The sequence below is a fragment of the Clupea harengus genome, chromosome 16 (assembly GCF_900700415.2).
Source record: "Clupea harengus chromosome 16, Ch_v2.0.2, whole genome shotgun sequence".
Taxonomy (NCBI): domain Eukaryota; kingdom Metazoa; phylum Chordata; class Actinopteri; order Clupeiformes; family Clupeidae; genus Clupea; species Clupea harengus.
The window spans coordinates 19328354-19351852 of record NC_045167.1 but is presented as its reverse complement, the minus strand read 5'-3'; the positions used below and the strand labels follow the sequence as shown (position 1 = coordinate 19351852).

The 23499-nt window shown below is 44.5% G+C and overlaps 1 protein-coding gene across 4 annotated transcripts in view; it reads left to right on the top strand.

Moving 5' to 3' along the window:
- tmem178b (transmembrane protein 178B) overlaps positions 1-18011 on the top strand; it is a 101570-nt gene extending 83559 nt beyond the window's left edge. For all 4 annotated transcript variants that reach the window (XM_031582392.2, XM_031582390.2, XM_012841366.3 and 1 more), the window contains exons 4-5: positions 8191-8328; positions 13876-18011. In XM_031582392.2, the coding sequence (XP_031438252.1) occupies positions 8191-8328; positions 13876-14126 (389 nt within the window). In that variant the 3' untranslated portion in view covers positions 14127-18011. The remainder of the gene's footprint in view (positions 1-8190; positions 8329-13875) is intronic.
- The last annotated feature ends 5488 nt before the right edge of the window (positions 18012-23499 follow it).

Genomic DNA, 23499 nt, shown 5'->3' with positions numbered 1-23499 from the left:
ATGTTTATAGGGTGACACCGTCTTGTAGCAAGGGCGCGACAGTCTTGTCATTCTCCCCCCCCCCCACACACACACACGCACGGTCACTCCCAACGCTTGTGATAGACAAACACTAACGGCGTATCGCCGTGGCAATTCTTTGCCAATGCTCGCCGTCCTGTCACTCTACCCCCTCTGAGAGTCTTTCTGTCGGTGTGGACTGACATGTGCCTTGCCCTTCTGGTAAACACAAACATACCCGCCCACTCATGCCAAACAATGTGCCCTGATTGGCACATCACTCTGGATTGACTCATCGTCCGTCCACTTGGGAGCTGACAGCGGCTGTCGGTCAGTCGTCGCTGCCCAGCCCTCTAATCCCCCAATGCCCTCAGCTGCCCCGGTTGGCAGCTCATCTGCCTCTGCTCTGAATTGCCCGAGGGGTGGGAGGGCGGGGGGGGGGGGTGCAGAGCGGTCCCTAGTTTTGGGTGGTGAGAGTGTGATCGTTAGTTGTGTGTGTGTGTGTGTGTGTGTGTGTGAGTGTGAAAGATACAGCGGGAGGGAATGTGTGTTGGAGACAGATGGAAGGAATATATGAGACCTGGAAAGAGGAACAGACAAGAATGTGAGATAATGAGAAGTAAAAACAAGGGAAAATACACAAAGAGGATGAACACACACACACACACACACACACACACACACAGTAGCACACAGACAGTAGCATACAGTGGCTTGTGATGTGAGGTCACACGACACACACTCCGCAGACTCCCTAAATTAAAGCTCAATAGCCCCATCAGCCAGTCCAGACAGCTATTCTGTCTGACACAGGGGAGATCCACAGTGGTGGTGGGGGGGTTGTGGTTGGTAGGGTGTCTAATAGCTCTCTGGAACCCCAACTGGGAGTCCCTCCACCTTAACTCCCAACCAAAACCTCAAACCATGCCCTATGGGTCGTGTCGAATAACAACCACATAGCTATTTTAATAAATTATGTGGTATCCTGCCTGCGTGTAGTTACAGCATATGCCCAGGTGCATAGCAGCCTAATTTAGAATCCCGAGAGTGTGTATCCGCTACGTGTCTTCTTCCAGACAGCCGAACAATGCTGGGCGTAATCAGCTGGGAGGGGAAGTCTTGTGGAAAAGCACGTCTTATCAGTACGAGATGTTGCAATTCAGCAGTTCAGAAGAAAGAGGGAGGGGGCGGAGAGGACAAAAAATTCTTCCTCTGGAGCTCTTTGTTTTTCTTGCATTCTTTCAATCATGGTGGTGGTGGGAAATGTAATTAAAAGGAAATGGTGGCACAAGCCAGAACAGTGCAGGCTAATAAATAACAGAAGGAGACACACACACACATACACACACACACACACACACACACACACACACACACACACAGACAACACAGTGTGGTGTCTGTCAAAACCTGATACAGTACAAAAAAGAAAGTCTTTATTATCCAGCAAATGCAAGAGCTTACTGCTCCTAATCAGCAAGAGGGGAGGAGAAGCCGTCATCGTTTAGCGGGCGCCAGTTGATCTGTATTATCGTTTCCCATTCACCGCACCCATATGAGGCACCACACCATTCTTTCAGTTTCATCCCGTGCTACTTCATTTGTTTGTTTGTTTGTTTGCTTGCCTCAGTGTTATTGCTGTTGTCGTCGCGGCAGTGCCGTCGGGCTGGTTTGAGAGACAGGCCGAGGCACTGTAGACCTCTCAGAAACTGTAACTTTGTCCCCACTGGGTGATATGCTGAGCCTGCTCATCTCATAGCAAAGTCGGCATAAAGGTTCAGAGCGGAGCTATCGCATTGCACGCTTCTGATTTATTAATACGAACAAGTGGTGTTTGTGTCGACAGTGTAAACACAAGCCAGCCATGTTCAGGTGGAGCGCTGTGTTTTTGTTTTGTTTTTTCAGTTTTTTTGTCTTTCGTTGCCAACGGTACCTGCTGGTCACTCGCCTCCTCTGGTGGTACAGGTGCACCTGTTTGGGCATATGTTGTTCTAATGTGGCACTGAGACCAAGGGCGGACAACAGGAAGAACGACATGAAAGGCCCAGCGCTTTTCGGGAAGTGCTGAAGTGCTTACCATGCAAAGCTGTCACGCAGGGCTGCCAATTAGGGCTGGGAGCAGGCGGTCTCCGACGCACAAGCTCATCCTGGTCACGTGTCGACCTCGTGACAAAACAAGGTATTCCCGGGTCGGTAAAAAACGCTTTGTGATTCAGTTGAATCTCATTTACATACTGATTATTGGCTATCCAATTATTGTCTAACTCAATTAGGCCACTGTAATAGAACCTATAATAACCTGTTTGTGGATGGACACTAATTCAATTTTCTGTGTAGAGAATCTCTTCCAAGCTCAAGGCCAGGATTAGGACACTAGGCCAGTGGGGTGGCGAAGACCTATTTCAGTTCTCGAAGTCCCATTTGACTCAATCCCCTTCGGCTCGAAAGAGGCTCCGGGTCGTGCAAGACTAGATTTTCATTCCTGGTGCGCTAGAATATTCCTTTTTGAAAGTCAGCCTTTGACATGTGAATGTGCAGCGTTTTTGTCACCTCACCAGGTGAGCATTACAATGCAAATGAGGGGTCCTGGGAACAGGTGCAGTTGCTGCTTTCCCATTAGGCTTAAGGAACTATTTCTCTCTTTCTCTCTCTATCCCTCTATCCTCCGTCTGCTCTCAACACCGTCCCCCGCCCTCGAGCTGACACCCCCCCACCCCACCCCCCATTGCTACAGCTAATCACTATCATGTACCACATTAGCATAGGATTGTATTTTTAGCGAAGTGAGATAAAGTAAGGTGTGTCATCGACGGGCACGACTCGGGGAGTGTCACGAGGTACACTCGTGGGGTTGAGCATCTGCGACTCGCTAGGCAGTGTTAACTTAGAGGTGAGAGACTTTGCTGCCGAACGAACCGGGAGAAAGGGCTTTGAGCGTCTGCTGATGAGCTATACATGAAAACGAAGGGGAAATAAAGTCTGATAATCTGGCAGTGAAGGCAATAGTTGCTCATGCAACCAGGCAAGATGCTCTCTTTGTCTACGGGATTACAAATGTAGTCTGAGGATGTTACAGCTATTAACTCGGCTTGCTAGCACAAGGCTCCATTCAAGCTCTCCAGGCCCATTGAATCATATACGGTGATGAGAACTATGTAGCTACGTGTAAGGATTAGCCAAGACAAACAATGCCATATGTGCTTACAGGAGCTAATGTTCTCTCCAGAAAGGCATGCATGACCTATCAGTGACTGAAAGTTGCTGGAGCCTGAGGTAATGCAACCAAGATGCTCTGTTTGCATCAGCTTCACATGCATCAATGCAACCACTTAAGATTGCCACGAGAACCACCATGCATTTTGGATGAGATGCATTTGCTGTTTCCTGCATCACGTATTTCCCAAACACGTCATGTTATTTCTCAAATCTTGCAAACCATGGGATATGCCCATGTCAAGGTTTGAAAAGCTTGGCTTGATCAGTGAGCGGAGATGCGCAATGGGATTTCCCCTGTATCATTGCCCTTGATTACAGTATTCAGTGTGGAAATAAAGATAATACCACCGCCAACGAACTTCTCCAGCTGTGTGAGGCGAACCAGGCCAGTCTGTATGGATTTGCTCAGAAAGGCCATCGATGCCACAAAGGCTATCGATGCCACAAAGGCCAGCGATGCAACAAAAGCCATCGATGTGGAGTATCAGAGCACTGGGGACCCACCATCTTGGAAATCCACTCTGTGTCGGTTATGGAGAGGGGAAATCCATTCCTGAGAGTGATAGGATGGGCGGGGATCGATTGTGGATTCATGGATGTTTCTTACCCGGTTGTTTGCATTTCTTTTTGCAGGGTTTGGTTTTCAGAAGCTGGAAAGAAAAGCAAAGAATAAACGTGCAGGTCAGAAGTACACAAGAGAAGAATGATGTAGTAATGCCATGGCAAACATAATGAGATATCAGATATGTGCTGGCGGTGTGGTGAATTTCACAAAAGAATGACAAGTTGAGAAACGAAATGAGAATTGTCTCCTTTTACCCTCTGAAGCCAACAGCAGCAACGTACTCAAATAACGCTTCTGTCAATGAAGTACTGATAAGCACACAGGCTGGGTCTCAAATTCTTCAGAAACAAATATTTTCTCGCTCCGTTTCTCAGTTTCTCACTCGTTCCTTCTTACACCTGCATGTGTTAAAAGCCCTGGGGTGCCGTGCGCACATTCAGAAAGGAAGAAAGAAAAGGGAAATAGGCAGAAAGATGAAGTCACAGAAGAAGATAGGTCATGGAAACCTTTTCTCTGCCCAAGGCCGTGCCACAGACTGATGGCCTCCTGTCTATCTATCTGTCATTCTTGCTCTGCTTCCCCCTCCTCTTCCCCTCTCCCTCTCTCTCTTCCCCCTCTCTTTCTCTCTCTCTCTCTTCCCCTCTCTCTCTTCCCCCTCTCTTTCTCTCTCTTCATCTCTCTCTCTCTCTCTCTCTGAAAAGGCCCTCTGCAGTGTGCATGTCAGAGAGACGCTGATGTTGCAGTCCCTCACCACACACGGCCAGCCTCTCCCTTTCTCCCCTGTGCCCTCCCCCCACCTCCCTTCCTCTCTCTCCTCCTCCTCTCGGCTGCAGATACTGAGCTCCTGTGGGAGCCATGACGACAGCTGCAGCCAGTGATTGAGAAAGGCCATAAACTGTCCGTCTCAACAGGTGACAGCTGTCACAGGCAGAGATGGCACGCTTTAATCTCCGTCTCTGCTCTCTCTGTCGCTTTTTTTTTTTTAAACATAAAAAAAACAAAAAAAATTAAAAACAGGTCAGCCAGGCTTCCTCTCAGTCTGTGACAAACATAAATGCATCCATTTATATTTGCCTTCACTTGCAGACTTGCAAAATGCAGATTAACATTTAAAAAATACTGCTGCCTGTCTTGTTTTGAGTTCATAGACGGGGCACCAAACGGGTGATCGGTGATGGCTAGTGCCCTCTCTAGAAATGTCATTCATATTTGTATAAATACTATATGTTGTTTTAATGAATCAATTCCACTCACTGATTTGAATTCCGTAGCAGTTTCAGCACTGTCATTGCAGTGGGAGACGCGAGAGGATTAGAATGTTTGTAGCAGCTGTGTGTGTGAAAGATTGTACGATAGTGACAGAACCATTAGGAGATTAGAACTGTAGAAATGTTACAAAAAAGGGAGAGAGAGAGAGAGAGGGACGGAGAGAAAGGGGGAGAGAGTTGTATCTCTCATGCAAATCTCCTCACATGAAGCATTTTTCATTAAACAGTCAACGTGATCTTTCACATTCTTTGATCTTTATCGGAGCCAGAGGTCAGAGGTCAGTGAGCCCGCTCATTTCCTCCACTGAAGCAGGGGGAGAGCGTGCCTCAAGCATATATTATGGGATGGTTTCCTTCACCTCTCAGTCTTAAAGAGCTACATACTGTGCGTAGTGTGGCGTTGTATTAACTGGACGTCAGCTGTTCAGAATCAGTATTTATTGGCAAGTAGGTTTACACCTACCTGGAATTTGTTCTGGTTTTGTACATAGACACAGTTACTATTCTCTTTTCTCCTTGGCAGATGGAAAATGATGATTCATGATTCACTTATCAGCTTTTTTTTCTTGTGCTGCTTAATGAGACTACTGACACTAAGAAGCAAGATGCACAAATGTTGTCACAAGGCATTAAGAGAATCGCAAGCTCTGGTGTGGTTTTACATACAATATTTTTTAGATCCAGGCTCTAGCATCTGACCTAAATCAGAGGCAATGCAGAGGTATTTGGAAATATTTGTTTGAAAATATCTGGACACATTCCATAGGCTTTGGGATATCTCTCATGAGGATTAGTAAAATGTATTTGGATTGAGTGAAAAGTCATAAAACGTAACTACCAGGATAAGCACAGGCACTCATAGCTAATCAAACCATTGGGGATCATTGAGCACCAGTGAGAATCATTTGATAAACTATTTTCCCATCGGAAGAACCTACTTTCTGTACCCTTTTCTCTCAAGTTTCTCTACAACGTCACCCTTGTAAGAAAGGACTAAATGGATCCAATAGCAGCATTATTTCCAGCCTGTGAAACTACTGCGACTTTGTTAAGATGGATTTTAAACAGCTGACCTCCCCCTCAGTACCTATTAAGTGCCCAATAAGTTGTTGATTAGGCTGGGTAGGACATCTCAAATCAAGCTCCTCTCAACTGTGTGGTTCTGAACTATAATCCCAGCAGGAAGGCTGAGTGGAGACATATTCCTGATATTGACTGCTTCTGGTTCACAAAATACCACGGAATGGCCTTTGTGCTGCCTTGAAAAGTGGTTCAGTTTTGGTCTTTTGGGGTCAGTTGTGCTAATGGCTATCCACAACAAATGATTGGGGATTTTGCTTGAATGTTTTTACGCAGTCAAAAAAAATAGTGTTGTCTTCACAGTTGTTGTCTCGTAGTCAATACTCATGATTGCAATGCTCTTTTGATCCACGGAGCTGCCACTCTCTCAAATGGCCGCTATAGATCTCGACTCGGTCAGTCAATAATAGTGTGGGTGTGGGCACGGGGTGAGGCCCCTTCAGTGAGCAACTGTGTACCGAAGTTTTGCGAGGAACAATTAGTTGAAGTTCAACCCAATTAGCTGGGTGACAATTGTTGCTATGCGTGTTAAGCCCAGTCTCTTCTCGGACGGAATTGCTTTGCGTTTCCCGAAACCAACAGTTTGGCAGTGCAATTACGGAATGTAATAGGGCTGCTCAGGTTTAAAGATGTGTTAAACCAATCGTGCCAGCCCAGAGGAAAAAAAAGATTTGCATGACCTTTCATTTTTTCCCTTCCATTTTCTTCCCCTGCTCCACCTACCTCTCCTCTTTTTATTCTCTTTCTCTCAGCCTCTCTATCTCTCTCTCTCTCTCACACACACACACACACACACACACACACACACACACACACACACACACACACACACACACACACACACACACACAGAGAGATCTTCCGTCTGTCTTTCTGATCCTCCACCCCCTCAGGCTCAGCCGGACCGTGGCCCGGGCCTTGGCTTCACCCCCACACCCACACATACCCATACATACCCACACATACACACATACACACACACACCCCAACACCCCCCAACCCCTGTGTGGAAGGAGCCGAACCGTGACATTAGTCACCATGGGCGCCCTGACAGCTTGAGCCCCTGCCCTGCAGCACGGAGCCACGCTCTGTCACCTCGGCTAACTCACACGCGCCGCGGCGCCGCAGTCCCCCACGTCCCGGCGGCTCCCGGCATCATAGCCCTGCTGCCCGTACCTGCCATACAGTCACACCAGCGAGGATGAAAAAAGTTGTGCCAGAGTCTGGAGATTAGAGTGGGGCCTGTGGGAGTGTTGTTCTGGGCTTCCCAAGCTCACCGGGAGTGGGTGGGCGGCATGCTGTGTCTGTAGCCTGCTCCAGCGAGCAAGGTTTTCTGCTGAGATAAAGATGGGAACAGAAGGCAGTAATGGCCCTCGACGGGAGGCAGCACACCCCTGTGGAACTCAAGTACTGACATCTTTAGACTCATCTCTTAAAAAGAAGCACCCCTCACTTTAGTCGTTAGCAGTTTTGCACTTTTGCATCCTTAATTGTTTTTTTTGTTTGTTTCTTCTTTTCTGCTCAGAATGGTACTCTCAAAGTTATCGGAAAAAAATACTGTATGCTTTGAGGGTAAAGTTTTGATGAAGCTATTACTTCCAGCCATGTGAGAACGGAGAGAGTATTCACCTTCAATATCAGTTGATTAAAAGCACAGCACACATTATTGTACAACTGGAAATGAAGTGCACCCTCCCCACATAAGAGCATTCTTTCATTCTTTGCCAAGATTCAGAGAGTACACAAAGCCACCAAGGATAAAAGGGTGCATGGCTCCTATAACAACTATTGCATCATGAAACAAAAAGAAACAGTGACAGAGATAGTCTGGAAATTGGGGAAATATAATGGGTCACCCTATGTAGCCACCTGCTGTGACAGCCTGTACACAGATCTAACATTTGAATGAAACGCTGATCCGCAGTAAAAATCTTCGAACCTAAACTCTCTTTTCGCTGTTTGGTTGTATGCATGATTTCGACTCTACTCACTGGTGTAAAGGACCCGTAGCACAGCTGCAGAGGTGACCTTAGTGAACGCCTGTATAATCTGTCCCCACAGACCTGCGGCGGATGACAGCCGGCTTCATGGGTATGGCGGTGGCTATCATCTTGTTCGGCTGGATCATCGGGCTCCTGGGCTGCTGCTGGGACCGCGGCCTCATGCAGTATGTGGCCGGCCTGCTCTTCCTCATGGGAGGTGAGTCACCTTAACTCAGTTCAATTCAATTAGATTCAATACAGTCCAATGTAATTTGATTCGATTCAGTCCAATTTCATTTTATTCAATTGAAGTAACGGCAGTGGATATGAAACTTATGTGACATAACATTATTGTATTTAGAAGATGAATCTCTTTCTAAAGCAATAGTGCATGTTACACCCATTAAGGTAATATAACCACAAACATAAAACAAATCTGCACAAACATAAAACAAATCTGCACTTTTTAAACATAATAATTATTACGTATGTAGGAAGTTATTACATTTCTTGGAAGGTACCATTTTTATTAAAACAAATGTAATAAATCACAAATATAGTAAAATTCTACCTTATGAGTTATAGAAGTATGTTGTCACAAATCTTTGCCATCTAATACATTTCCTGAAAATACAACCCGTACAATTGATTTAATGTTTAGATTGACAGTGTTGTGTGTACTATGTCCAGATTATAGTTAGGGGGCAAGCAGCAAAGTTCAGAGGTCACCTATTGTTATTGTCAGTTTTCAAAGGTTTTGTCAAAATTGTAATAACCGACAAATGTAGTACATCACTACATGATGACATTCTGCGCCTTATTCAGCCTGACCAGCAATGGATAGGTTGTCTGTATATTGTCTTCGATTACCAGTACTGGACCATTTCTTGACCCTGTCATGCATCTACACAGTGTGTATGCAAGCTGGAGTCCGTTGTATCGATCTGATTATTTTTGTCAAAACAAAATGACAAATAGCACATTTGCCTACAGCTGTAGTCTTTCAATAGACTATAAAAATGTTATTTATGATCTCATCCACCTATTTGGCTTGAAAATAAATTTAGTTTTAGTCTAGCCCCTCTGAAATGGGGTAAAATTGATCGTATAGCACACTGAACTCCAATATTGATATAAAAATGCTAATGCAGGTCAATTTGATATTAGGTTAATCTTTGGGGGTATTTTCTTAACTTCTCACTCAATCACATTTTCCACAGTAACAACACAGATGCACCAACCACACAGATGCATTTCTATCCAAGTAGTGAGAAAATAGTCCACCCAAACCCTCAAATCCAGTGAGAAGAGTCTCATGCATGCTCACACACACACACACACACACAAACACAGACACACACACACGCAGAATGCATACATGAATGCAGGCGCACACACACTCGAGAGAAAGAGATTATATGATCAGGAAATTTCATTAGATGGTGATGATCTTTGACAAACATACTGATATAGCAGGTAGAATGTGTACTATATTTGTGATTTATTATATTTGATGAGATAAAAAATGTTGCCTTCCCATAAACATAATAACTTACTGAAAATTACATAACTATTAAGTTTCTGGGAAATTAGTCACACCTTTGTGGGTGTAACAATGCACATAAAAACTTAGCGTGGTTAGCACGATGCTCCACAGGTTGAGCCACAGCACTGGCATGCTATAGCAATGTTATCAAAGCAGTGATGTGATGGCCCTGAATGTAACGTCATTGAATTTACCTCCCTGAAAATGACTGCAATTTGTTGTTTATCCACAGCATCTTATAAGCGAGTGCACACAGTGCATGTGTTCTTAGCTGACGTGCGGCAGGCATGTGCCTTAGAGACAAAGCGTTTGTTTCTATCCGCACGTACTTATGTGTGAATCGACAAGGCCATCCTTTCAGACATGAAACATTTCCTTCTGTGCGGTGGTGAGTGTGTAGGCTACTGCTTACACAAGAGCCCTAGAGCGCTATTGAAATCGAAGGTCAAAACCACAAAATTACAGATCACTGAGTGAAAGTTTGAGAATCCAGGCCAGTTCTAGATACTTTCATACTCCTACAATTCTAACATTTACATCTTGGTGTAGTTTCACCCAGTGACTGGCCAATGGCACTTTTTTTCTGTTGGTATCTTAAAGTTGCAATAGGTAACATGGATAAAAATAACTTTGTGTCATATTTGCTAGAACTGTCACTGTGTCCTGACAGTAATGCATGAGACAGAAAATCTGTGAAAAAAATCACACAGTGCTACTCCTGCCATTCAAGAATCCACCATGACCGAATCAAAACAACCAATGAGAGCCAGGAGGAGTGTCTGACGGAGTGTCTGAAGGAGTGTCGATCACTACTGGTCCCGCTGTGGGCAGACCCCCCCCCCCTGCTCATGCCCTCACTCGGTCAAGCTCCGTAGATTCAGTGAGGGGCTTCAGGAGCAAACGCAATGGCATATAAACAGCCGCTAGCAATGGACAAAGTGGCCATCCCTGCTTTTGCCAACAACAGCTTATACGATAAGAACAAGTAAACAGAAGACCAATGGAGGAAAAAGCAAGCTAAAAAGAAATTAGACTGAGCCTGAGATAAGTCTGTTGGCAGCAAAGGAGATAAGGACCAAAGGGGTTCAGGATCCAAGCCTGAAAGTTCAGTAAGCCAGACACTTGATGGTTTGTAGACAGCCAGACAGTTGATGGAGCTGCAGTTAACATAACGAGCTATAGCCTAGCTCCTCAACCCAATGCAGCCCCAGGAGGTTAAGGACAGGCGATAACTGACGGAGTTGAAGGGCTTGAGAAGTGACACCATGGTTGCTGTATTTCTGTTAGACAGGTAATTATCTGGTTTGTTTAGGGAGGGATTTGTTATTTTGCTAAACTATTTAGCCAACGTAGCTAGCTACTGCAGCTTATGTATTATTCCACTAGTAAACTGTAGTCTATACTGGCTTGAAACAGGTTGTTTTACAAATGTGGTGATTTAGCTTATTTGTGTGTTTTTGTAGTTGTGAGAATTACACATGTGAATGAGATATGGATTAGTTTGAATATATTAGCGATGCCAATGATTCTCGTCTCCAACGCTCTTTCGTGGCTTTGGAAGAGTCTGAAAGAAGGGGCTGGGATTTCTTGGTTGTATACTTTCAAAATGTAGAGTACTCTTGCTGGTTTCTCCAGAATCACCCACCCTTGCTTTAATTTGATCATTATTTTACAAGCTCAGTTGGTAGAGCATGTAATGAATAATGTAAGTATCTAAGTCTCTGGGAGAAAATATTTGCAGTCACTGTAATGTAAATTGGATGGGACTGAATACTCTTTTAAATGTAAATGATAGCGGAGCCAGATAACATTTATCCCAGACATCCTATATTGATAGAATCTCTATTGGGTGCCTTACACCAAAGATGGTCAAATGCTTTTTATAAGAACAAGAGGCTGTGTCTGACTTTAACATCTTCAAGGTTAAATGCACTTCATGTAAATTGAAATGATATAAGAAACACAACCCAGGCAGATAACAGCTCGTCTGGACATCCAGCATATATTTGGAAATATCAGTTTCCATCTAACGGGCACCTTTGTACCACCTTCCCATGGGCATCTTAACACAGGACCCTGGGCTGCATCTGACTTTAGCACTCCGCCAGGTTAAATGTGCACCCTGATAAGAGCCTAGGGATGACTCAGCGAACCCTTTTTGATTTACTGCACATGTGCGGAAAGGTGCGAGAGGAGCCGTTGGGCCGTTCCTCATCGCTTCTGAGATTTCATCCGGACAAACTACTAATCAAATGGCTGCCCGTGCTATGACGCCTCCCTACCCTGGTGTTTGACAAAGAGATTTCAATCGGTAGATGTATTGTCTCAGCTGTGTCTCCGAGCGATCGCAAGACTTGTTTGTTTATCTGATCGCAGGTTTCGTGGGTGTCTTTCGAGAAAAGACGGCAACTCTGACGCTCATGCAGAAGGACTTAGCAAGGGCAGGACAGATTAGTGCTCGTGTTCAATTAAGGGACCAGTCAAACGTAATTAAAGGGGATCAAATGGAATGAGAACCGCGGCTCTCTCGGAACGTTCCGTCGGGGACGCGGTCAATTAGAACGCTGTTGGTTTTTCCGCTCGCTCTGCGGCTCGCGCTGTGTCCACACATGTCCAGGCGAGCCAGGCTGTCCATCATTGAACCAGTATGCTTTCCCAGCCACCCATTCCCTTGTCTGCGGGTGTGACACAATACACCTGGCAGTTTTGAGGCAAATGCACAGCCGGCCGAGCGGGTGGGCAGCCCATTGGATGTTGGACTTTCGGAATTCCTGGTGACAGGTGTGAAGCAGGTCTAATGTGAAGTAACGGGGTCATATCTCTAATCAGGGTCCATGTCAGCCCCCCGTGTTCTCTCTCTCTCTCTCTCTCTCTCTCTCTCTGGGCTCAGATGCCACAATGCTGCTACAGCCTGATGGAGAGTGCATGCAATGTCATCGCCTCTCAGTAACTATCTCCTCATGTGTGCCAACAGTTGCAAAAGTGTGTGTGTGTGTGTGTGTGTGTGTGTGTGTGTGTGTGTGTGTGTGTGTGTGTGTGTGTGTGTGTGTGTCAGGAGCCTTCATTAGTATGTTGTGATACTGCTGTCTAAAGTGTGGAAGAGTGAAGAAGCCTGCTTCATGCTAAGTGCCAAGTCACTGGTAGCTGATGTGACACACACACACACACACACACACACACACACACACACACACACACACAGGACCCGTGACGAGGGCAGAGACCCAATTAAGATGAGCACAGGATTAATGTGATGCCCAAGCATGTGCATAATGAGAAGGCAATTAAAAAGCCAATTAAGATGGTAAGTCCTAAATGCAATGAGAGAGCATGGGGTCAGATTACTGGAGCCCAATTCCATCTGATCCGGCACACTAACACTTCAACAGCCCACAGTGACACAAGGCCTTTATCTGCGCACACAGAACGTGAGACTTATCTGCCTAAAATGAATGATAAAGCCGGAGAGTTTTAGTGTGGCTGTGCAAGTGATGGGGTGGGAAAATAATTAAAATCCATCAGTGTTAAGGAAACGCTTTTCTATTCGCTGTTAAAGCAAACTGCAGTATGTGTGAGACTGTGTTTTTTTCTGTCCTGTGAGTGTCTCTCAGCTCTCTCCTTTGCACCCTCTCTTCCCTCACCTTGGCTTTCTCTCCTTCTCTCCTGCCCTCCCTCCCTCCCCTGCCCTTTTTGGGCAGCACGGTGGCTCGGTGGTTAGCACTGTCGCCTCACAGCAAGAAGGCCCTGGGTTCGAATCCTGGTCGTTCCAGGTCCTTTCTGTGTGGAGTTTGCATGTTCTCCCCGTGCCTGCGTGGGTTTACTCCGGGTACTCCGGTTTCCCCCACCATCATAAAGACATGCATTGCATCGTATGAATATGAATGAATGTTGGTGGTGGTCGGAGGGGCCGTTGGCGCTGATTGGCAGCCACGCTTCTGTCAGTCTGCCCCAGGGCAGCTGTGGCTACTGAGGTAGCTTACCACCACCGGTATGACTGTGTATGAATGACAACTGGACTCTGGACTCTGTAAAGCGACTTCGGGTATATAGAGAAGCGCTATATAAGATTGAATTGATTGATTGATTGATTCCCCTCCTGCTGTAACCTCTCTTCCATACATCAATTCAATGTCTTCCTGTCTTGCTCTTAAACTGTGCCTGTTTCCCTCTTTCACTAACTTACTTGCTCTCTCTCTCTCTCTCTCCTCTCTCTGCTAGGAACTTTCTGCATCATATCCCTGTGCACCTGCGTCGCCGGCATCAACTTCGAGCTCTCCCGTTATCCGCGCTACCTGTACGGTCTTCCGGACGACATCAGCCACGGCTACGGCTGGTCGATGTTCTGCGCCTGGGGGGGCCTGGGCCTGTCGCTCATCGCCGGCTTCTTCTGCACGCTGGCCCCCTCCGTGCAGCCCATCCCCCGCTCCACCTTCCCCAAGTCCCGACAGGAGAACGGCACTGTGTGCTAGAGCAGAAAGAAATACCACACACATACACACACACACACACACACATGCACACAGAACACACACACACACTTACACACAAATTCCAAGATCCAGTCGAGTTACTAAACATGCCATTCGTTCATCGGCAACCACTTCTCCAACATGGCCACCAACAACAACAACAAAAAAAAGAGATTTTTTTTTATTATTATGTGTAAGTATAAAATGAGTGTCATGATCTTTGAACAAATGAAATGTACTGAAAAGAAAAAAAAGAAAGAAAAAAAAATTACAGACCAATATTAATCAACGAACTCTGGTGGCTGTTCCTGTGCACAGAAACACTGGACTACGCTCATGTTAGGAGCAAGACCCTGCATCCCTCTATGGGGCAATGAAATAACACAGAGGAATCACTGGATTGAACGGCCTTGCTAACTCCAGGCCCCATGTTGCCAGATTGGAGTGTGAAAACTGAGGAATCCACAATTGTATTAATAACTAATAACTAAAACCCACTGGAGGGAGCTCTTCAGCTTTGCTGATGGTGACTGGTGCAAATGACTGGACACTGGTGAGTGCTAGTGGATGCGAAATACAGTGGAGTATGGACATTTCTTGAACTTTAAAGACAATGAATATAGGATTTTTTTGAACGTCTTGGATTAAAAAAACAAACTCTTGACTATTTAAGGGTTGGAAAAGCCACAAGGACCCTAGGATGCAAGACCTCTCTGGCAGGATGTGATCTTGCACAGAGGTCTCCACCACTGTATACAATTGTAAAAAAAAAAAAAAGCCTGTGGGAAAACATACATTAAGGGGAAAACATTTTTATTTGTGTGTTTGTTTGTTTGTTAGGTTGCATTCCCAGATGACATCCCATTCTTCCAGATTGTGTATTCAGATAAGGTTTTTAATGTCCCCCTTTCACTCAATACATCTTTTACTTTTCTGATATCAAAAGCACCACCAACTGGGGACAAATGTGTTGTATGTGAGAGATTTGTGTGTGTTTGTGAGGTTTTTTTCTTCTCATAGCTGTGTGTGTGTGTGTGTGTGTGTGTGTGTGTGTGTGTGTGTGTGTGTGTGTTTGCGTGTGGGAGGTTTGCCATCTCTGTGGAAAACAGAAGACATACCATAAAAAGACAAATCATCATTTGAAAACGTAGAAACAGTGAAGTCAGGACCTACCTCGGAGGGGAAAGGCTACAGGAAACAAAGAAAGGAAAATGATGTGTTTCACATTCTGTTGATGGGAGAGAAGGAAGAAAGAAAAGAAAGAAGGAAGGAATGAATGAATGAAGAAAGCAAGAAAGACAATAAGAAAGTGGAATGGGAAAACAGATTAGAGAAAGAAGCTAAGAGTGAAGGAAACAGGGCTGAAAGAAAAGCGAAGCACAGAAGAAGAAATAAGTAAAGGGAATAAGAAAGAAAGAAATAGAGAGACAAAGACAGTAATCTGAAAGAGAAAATCAAAAAACAGGCATCAGTTGTTCCATCAGTAGGGAGATTACATCATCTTATGGAAGTCTCCGGTTTCATTCGGAGAACCCCCTTATCTCATCACACTTTCACAGATTTACAGACTTTTTTTTCTTTACCAGATGTGACTCAATGTTACAGTGGTAGGCTTTCTTATTAGACACAGGAGTGCTGAATTTCATTCACACACTCACACACTCTCACACACACACACACACACACACACACACATACATAAGAAACAGTGATTTAATCCCCCTTTCCCTCCTGTGATTTTATATTATTGAAATGGGAACAAAAGCTCACACCGACAGCCATTCAGTGAAGAAAAAGCTTAATACAATACCCCCTCAGTCCCGTTTCCCTGCCAGGACCCAGTACGTCACATCCGTCATCAGAGATCTGCTCATCGTGACCCAGCATACTAAACTCCTGAGCCTTACGCAATGCAGCGGACCATGATCCGGCATCTGATGCTTTTCATCTGCAAAAATATGCACCCATCTGACAAAAATCAAGCAAATCAGTTATTCGAGGTATTCTGATGAGATTGTGTAACACGGGCATTTTATCAAATGATATGTACCCGGTGGTGAGATGACGTGCCAGCGCTGGGTTGGCAGCGGAACAGTGCCCCCCTTCCCCAGGTGCCAACTACAGAGGGAGCAACTGGGAGGATCACAAGCGGAGAAGGATCACTACTCCTCCTATACCCACCCACACCCACCATTTTGCGCGCCATATTTTTTTCCTGACGATAAACGCAGCCCATTTTTCAGCATCCGTTTTACGCAGTCACGACGTCTCTTCATTCAACGCCAGAAAAGAGTCGGAAAGTAGGAAAAGACTCTCCTCTGTGTGCTCTGTCTCAACACGCTCGGTGTCGCAGTCGCAGATGTTACGCAGTCGCAAATGACACTCAGTCACGGGAAAGCATTTCCAATGCAGATTTAAAAGGTTTTAGAGCCGCTAATTTATGAGAATGTGACAACACTACATTACAAATGTGATGTGACTGCTAATGTAAAGACTCGCATGTGTGGGTGTGCCTCACCAAAAGCACTGGGACAGACTAATACGGATCGGTGAGAAGCACTGGTAGCTCTTAATTTGCACTGTTGTGGTTCAGTTATTTGAAAGAGAGGGAGGCTACCCTGGAACCCAAGCTGATAATGCAATTGACTGTGAAATTACATTAACTTCACCAGACACACTTGAGGAGCTTCTAGTTCGAGTTCTTTTTTTCTTCCACACATTCCGTTAAGAAACCCCTGTAAACAAACAGACATTTGGCCACTCCGGTAGAAGGTTCTGGAAGCTAAATCAGTGGCCTCCAATTGAAATCACCCAACTGCCATAATATGACTCATGTTGGTGTTTTTTGGTGCAAGTGTAAAGACAGTTGAGTCTTGGAAGTATTTTGCATTGGAGCACAGGGGACCTTATGTAATGTTGCTTTCCTTGACACACTTAATGGCACAGTATTTATTTCCATCCAGGGCCATTACACAATGAGGCTTGTGCGTAAATGGGGTCGGTTGCCACTCACACACACACACACACACACACACACACACACACACACACGTAACGTTCGCCTTCATCCCTTCCAGGTATGAACCAAAACACGGCCTACATTTCTCTGGGATTCAGCTGTGGGTGGGTGTGCACTGGAGATACGTGAGCAATTCTGACGAATCAGTCCAATACCTCCTTGTCTTACCCACTTCACCAGGCAGGGAATAATGTCTAAGAGAAGCACAGTAGTTAATCAATCAAAGCATGGGAGTGTGAGGCAGGGCACGCGTAGCATGGTAGCCTTGGAGCTATGCAGTGTGATCGTTTCAGATTGACTGAGAGCGTGTGTGTGTGTGTGTGTGTGTGTGTGTGTGTGAGAGAGAGAGAGAGAGAGAGAGAGAGAGAGAGACGGAATCTCGGAGTATGACAACACCTAACTTGTTCCTGAGCAGACTACTACATGATGCCAGGCCCACGAACTGTCACATGACATAATGATCATCAAGAGATAGAATGATGGGACGGCCCTTAGGGGTGCGTGCAGTGTAAAATATGATATAAAGAGTTGTGGTGTTCCAGTGACCACGGGGTCGTCGCTGTACGTAGAAGTGTGAACATGGAACTTTCAGTGATGGTTGGCGGTTTCATCGCTTTGTCCCTTCCCATGGTGTAAATAGTATTCAGAGCATAGACACTACAGTGTTTTTAAGAGATGTTCAAAAAATGAAAGAAAATGAGGAACTATCAGTCTTTTTCATCAGTAATGTGTCGAGTAAACTTAAAAGTTAAAATTTAAACATGAAAATGATGTTTTAAAAAAAAAATCTGGAAATGTTAAAAACTGTGGAATGTAAAAAAAAAGACAACATTATGAAATAAAATTCATTGGTGTGTTTACTTGTATTTTATGTGATCTCTCGTCTACTCTCTCGCCTCGAATACCACTCCGAATTTCTCAGCGATTCCTCATTGGAAGAAAGTGTCCCAATCAAGCCATGCCCAGTGTGCAAATTAACTGATGTTTTGTTTAGACACTAATGCATGTCAACCTAAACTACCAGTACTTTGGAGAAGAGAATGTGAACTGTGAAGACTGAAGTCGTCAGAATCAATCAATCAATCAATCAATTCAATCTTATATAGCGCTTCTCTATATACCCGAAGTCGCTTTACAGAGTCCAGTTGTCATTCATACACAGTCATACCGGTGGTGGTAAGCTACCTCAGTAGCCACAGCTGCCCTGGGGCAGACTGACAGAAGCGTGGCTGCCAATCAGCGCCAACGGCCCCTCCGACCACCACCAACATTCATTCATATTCATACGATGCAATGCATGTCTTTATGATGGTGGGGGAAACCGGAGTACCCGGAGTAAACCCACGCAGGCACGGGGAGAACATGCAAACTCCACACAGAAAGGACCTGGAACGACCAGGATTCGAACCCAGGGCCTTCTTGCTGTGAGGCGACAGTGCTAACCACCGAGCCACCGTGCTGCCCGAATGTCCTCGCCGTTAGTGGTTTCATTACAGGAAAGAAGAGTTGGCTTAGTGAGGTTTCTACACTTCAGTTTAAAATGAAATAAATGTTCCAGGGTCCCTCCATCAGGCCTCAAGGTTGCCTGCCGCCTCTGATATTAGACTTCAATCTCCAAACGGAGCGTGGATGGTGGCTGTGCGTGGGATTGCCACCGGAAGGACTGGCAAACCACACAAACACACACACACTTACGGAAGGTAAGTTCACACGGCTGACATTCAAGGTGAGTAAACAGGGCCCAGTCTGCTGTTGCCATGGAAACATACAAAAATCAATTGATATTCAATCGGCTGCCCGGCTGACTGAAACAGGCTTGCAGTTGCTGAAAAACACACATCCTCACTCACAAGCACATATAAAGAGCACATCACATCCAACCGGATATTAGCGTTTTTGATCATGCAGTGAAAAGATGAGAGGAGATGAAGAGATACAAAAAAAAAAGGCACTTCGGTTCCACAGGATGGTCATAAGTGTGCAGTGAGAGGGAACAAAGACTTTAATAGGCTTGTTTGAGGAGATAAAAAGCCTTCGTTCACTACTTAATGAATACTTAATGAAAGCGTTTAAGGGGGAATGGTGCACTCCTGCGAAAGCACACACTGTTATTCCTGGACCTATTAAGACCTGGAGCATAGAGAGGCTGACGTGAAGGCTTTCAAACCCTCTTAGTTCATCTGTGACACATTGAGCCATTGTGAGAAATTTTGCATTTTTGACAGTGAAGATTGTCATTTCCACACGGTAAAGTTCGCTGTAAACAGAGCCAGGACCAACTGCCACCATTTCACATCAGTAGCCTGAGACTAATGGGGAAAATGCGGGCTGAATCATAAGCCCCCTGTGAGCAGTGAGCACTAGCTGTGAAACCCTAGGCACTGTTTGCACTTTTGTTCGCTTCGAAAAGATTTTTAAATCCAGCAGGGCAGGCAGTGTTATATAAAAACGCTATTAGCCACGGTAGCGACTGCAGTGGGAGCGAGAGCAGAGATGGAAATTTCTCAGGAAGAATTACTGAGTGAACACAAATTGACCTTTTCACAATATTCACAATTCAATTTTTAGCCATCGGAAATCTGGATCCAGGTCACCACACCAGTAACACTGTGTGAAAACAGTGACAACATGCTCACCTCACCTTGGCCATCTGGAGGAGGGGAGAGTTGAGGGCAAATTGACCAAATGGTTGCATTGGGGGAAAACCTAGAGGATCTTGACAGCGGAGCAATTGCCTGTTCCCAAATCATTTTAAACAAGCCTGCGGAGGGAAAGCACTTGGGCGCATGCCTTGCATATTGACGGATATATGGTGGCACCAAAATGTAGCCTGTTGTTCTTATATAAAAAGAATAATATGGCCTAATAACCTTTGATTCGGTCAGCTCTCAACAACCAAATCGTTGACAGATTGGAGTCTCTCATAAGAGGAGGATTTAATTAAAGTTCCAAACCCACAGCCTGACCTCAAAAGGGTCTATTATGCAGAGCTCCACAGGATAAACTCCATTTCTCGTTCAAATGGTGCTACTGAATCAATAAAAAAAAAAAAAAAAAAAAGCAATAACGAATGGGTCATTTGATGTTCGGAGCTCGCTGGCCAATTAACGCAGCAGAGCAGTAATTTATGCCGATGAGGGTACAGTGGCGTCCCTGCTGGGCTCGTGTTGGGTGAGCTACGAAGGCACGGTGTGAGTGTATAAATTGCTCTTGACATTATCAGTGAGCGGTCGCCTCTGTACAGAGATAAACTTATTGGGCCCACATGGAACACATTTGAAGTATATGCTTTCAAGTGCTTTATCTGGTGATGGAGGATAGCTCGGAGGCTCACTGCTAGTCCCTGGAAAGAGACAATAGAACTAAGCTTTCACATACTCTTGCCTAGTGAGGGACGTTTATAGGGACTCTGGGCCCACCCCTCTAACCCTACACCCTGATCCCCCACTGTCGACACATCTACAAAGGGTTATCCCTTCAAGCGGCCCTATTATTTCTAAAGGTACAGAATAAAGTGTATACTATACTTGTGAAGGCACTCTACTATACTGTAGAGACATGTAGGCTTACTTCTTGGGGTGCATTAAGAAACCTACCGGTAAGCAAATCTCCTTCAGAGAAAAGAGCATAGTTGTACATAGTTGTATTTATCTGCTACCTAAAATATTGATTTAGAGAAAGCAATGCCAGAACAATTCACATACACCAACAGGCCTATTTTCAAGACCTTTATAAAATTCTTAATCCTCAGCCTTGGCTACATCCTAGATTATGCTAAAGATTCTGTCAGACCTTACATACAATATGTGCAGTTTATGCGTTAAAAACAGGTTATTAAAAACATATCACAGTGTAATAACTGTAGCAGCCAGAACATGTATGCAAACTCCTTTCAAAACCCCTACCAAGCTAAATACAGTGTTCCTGTATGGTTCCAACACAATCACCAAATTAGCAGATGACACAATAGTGGCCTAATCGGACAGACGACAGTGTGTAGCAGCCACACACTTGCACCCATCTACATCAACAGAGCTGTAGTGGAGTGTGTATCAACGGAGCTGTAGTGGAGTGTTCAAATTCCTTGGTGTCCACATCTCTGACGATCTATCCTGGTCCCTGAACGCCTCCATCCTGATCAAAAAGGCGCTACAGCACCTTTACGTCCTGTGGAGTTTTTTAGAAGGCTCACCTGTGTCCAACGATTCTGGTGGACTTTCACCACTGTACCATCGAGAGCATGCTAACCAAATGTATCTCAGTGTGCTACGGCAATAGCTCCACATCAGACTGTGAAGCGCTCCAGTGAGTGCTGAAAACTGGCCGAAGGGTTACCGGCACCCCTGTTGCACACCATTGAGAATATTTACCACAAACGCTGCCTGTGCAGGGCGAAACACATGATCAAGGTTACACCCCACCCTAATCAAGGACCTCTTACTCGCCTCCCCTCTGGTAACAGGGCCTTCTGCTCCCGCATCAGCAGGCTCAGGAAGAGCTGCTTCCCCCTAAGGCTGTGACTATGCTCAACTCCACAGCACAACACAAGGCTATTGCATTCATTACTGCACTCAGTGTCTCAGTGCTTTTAGATCAATTTGTACTGTTTGTTCTTGCACAGACTGAATTCTTCACATTGTTCAAACTTGCATAATGCAGTGACGTGCCGAACCAAGGCTACTGTTTGGCATTGACACTCTCACTGCATGTCGATAGCTTTGTACCTAGACTCTTTACAATGACAAAGAAGTTGAATCTAATCTAAAGTAGCGTACACTTAAGTTACTGGCAAGCTAACTGGTGTTAGAATTGACAACCCATTTATCTGCAGGGACAAATGAAAACATATCTTTACCGACTAAACAGATTCTCACCAACTCACCAGGTTAATTCTTGGGGGTCTTGAGAGGTTTCAGTTTGATATTAGGTTCATCCTTGGGGGTCTTTTCTTAAGAGGCGTTTCAGTTTGAAAAGGTTTCCTAACATTGGAGGTACAACAGTGTAACACTTTACTCAAAACCCAGATGCACCACCCACACAGGTGCACCACCCAAACAGATGTGGCGAGACAATAGCCCATCCAACCCTCCAATCCAATGAGCATGCACGCACTCACACACAATAGGAATAGAGGCCTTCTCCATTTTGTAGATTAGCCTGTGATTATAAGATAGACATGCCCAACCCTCAATTAATCTAAAAATGACAGAATCTAAAGAAAGAGATTATATGATCAGGAAATTTCATTAGATGGGGATGGTTTCTGACAAACACTGACAACTAACATAACTTAGTGATTCATTGTAAAAAAATAATTACCAAATGTATTATTTTTATATAATTAATATGTTTGTGGTAGGCAACAGTTCTTACATTTAAAAAGTGCAGATTTGTATTACATTTGTGGGTGTAACAGACCACTATTTCTTTTCATGAAAAATGTGATCTTTTATTAAACGTATTTAACTCACTTTTTCAAGCAAACAGTTTCAACCACACTATTACAGCGATTCAGCACTCTGTCTATGTATCTTATATATAATCAAATCTGAGTCCATTAAATTGTATAAGCAAAGAAGACCTGCAGGGTCGGTTTGCCTTGATTAACTTAATGAAACCTATAAATATCAATTGATGATGGAGACACTAATGGTAGCCTAGATACCTTTCAATTATAGAAATGTTTTCAATACTAAATGTAGCCTCCACCACCTAGGCCAAACTGTTTGCTTACACTGCATTACATTTTTACATTTTCATTTTTGAGAATTCAGCACCTTCAAAGAGGCATAGATGTCATATGACATATTTGTTTGCATGTTTCTTTCCATGTTAATTTGATACCGAAATGGCTATTGGATGGCAGGGCAAGAGATAAGTCTAACCATCAAGTTACACAAGTAAACAGTCAATGTGAGTGTGAGTGTGTGTTAGGACTCAAAGATTCAGAGGTCATAACTGGTCAAGTTTTTAAAAAAGCCAACAGTAAGTGTAGGTCTAGGTGTTATGGAAATCTGACATTCGATAACAGCCTAAATAAAACGTAGACACAAAATGATATAATGATATATATTATTAATCTAATTATATATATTATTACATAATCAGCTCAAGTTATTACATTTTTACATTACATTATGCACAAAAAGTTGTTACGTTATTTATTTAGAAATGTTATTCCATTATTAGTACGGTATTACATTATCGGCTCTAATTACGTTAAAACAATATTACGTTATTGGCAGTTAGTACATTATCGGTAGTTATTACATCATTGGCTGCAACAAGGCCCAAGGCAATTGCCTGCTTAGCCTCCCCTGTCGCAACGCCCCTGTTTCTCGAGCCTTTCTGCCT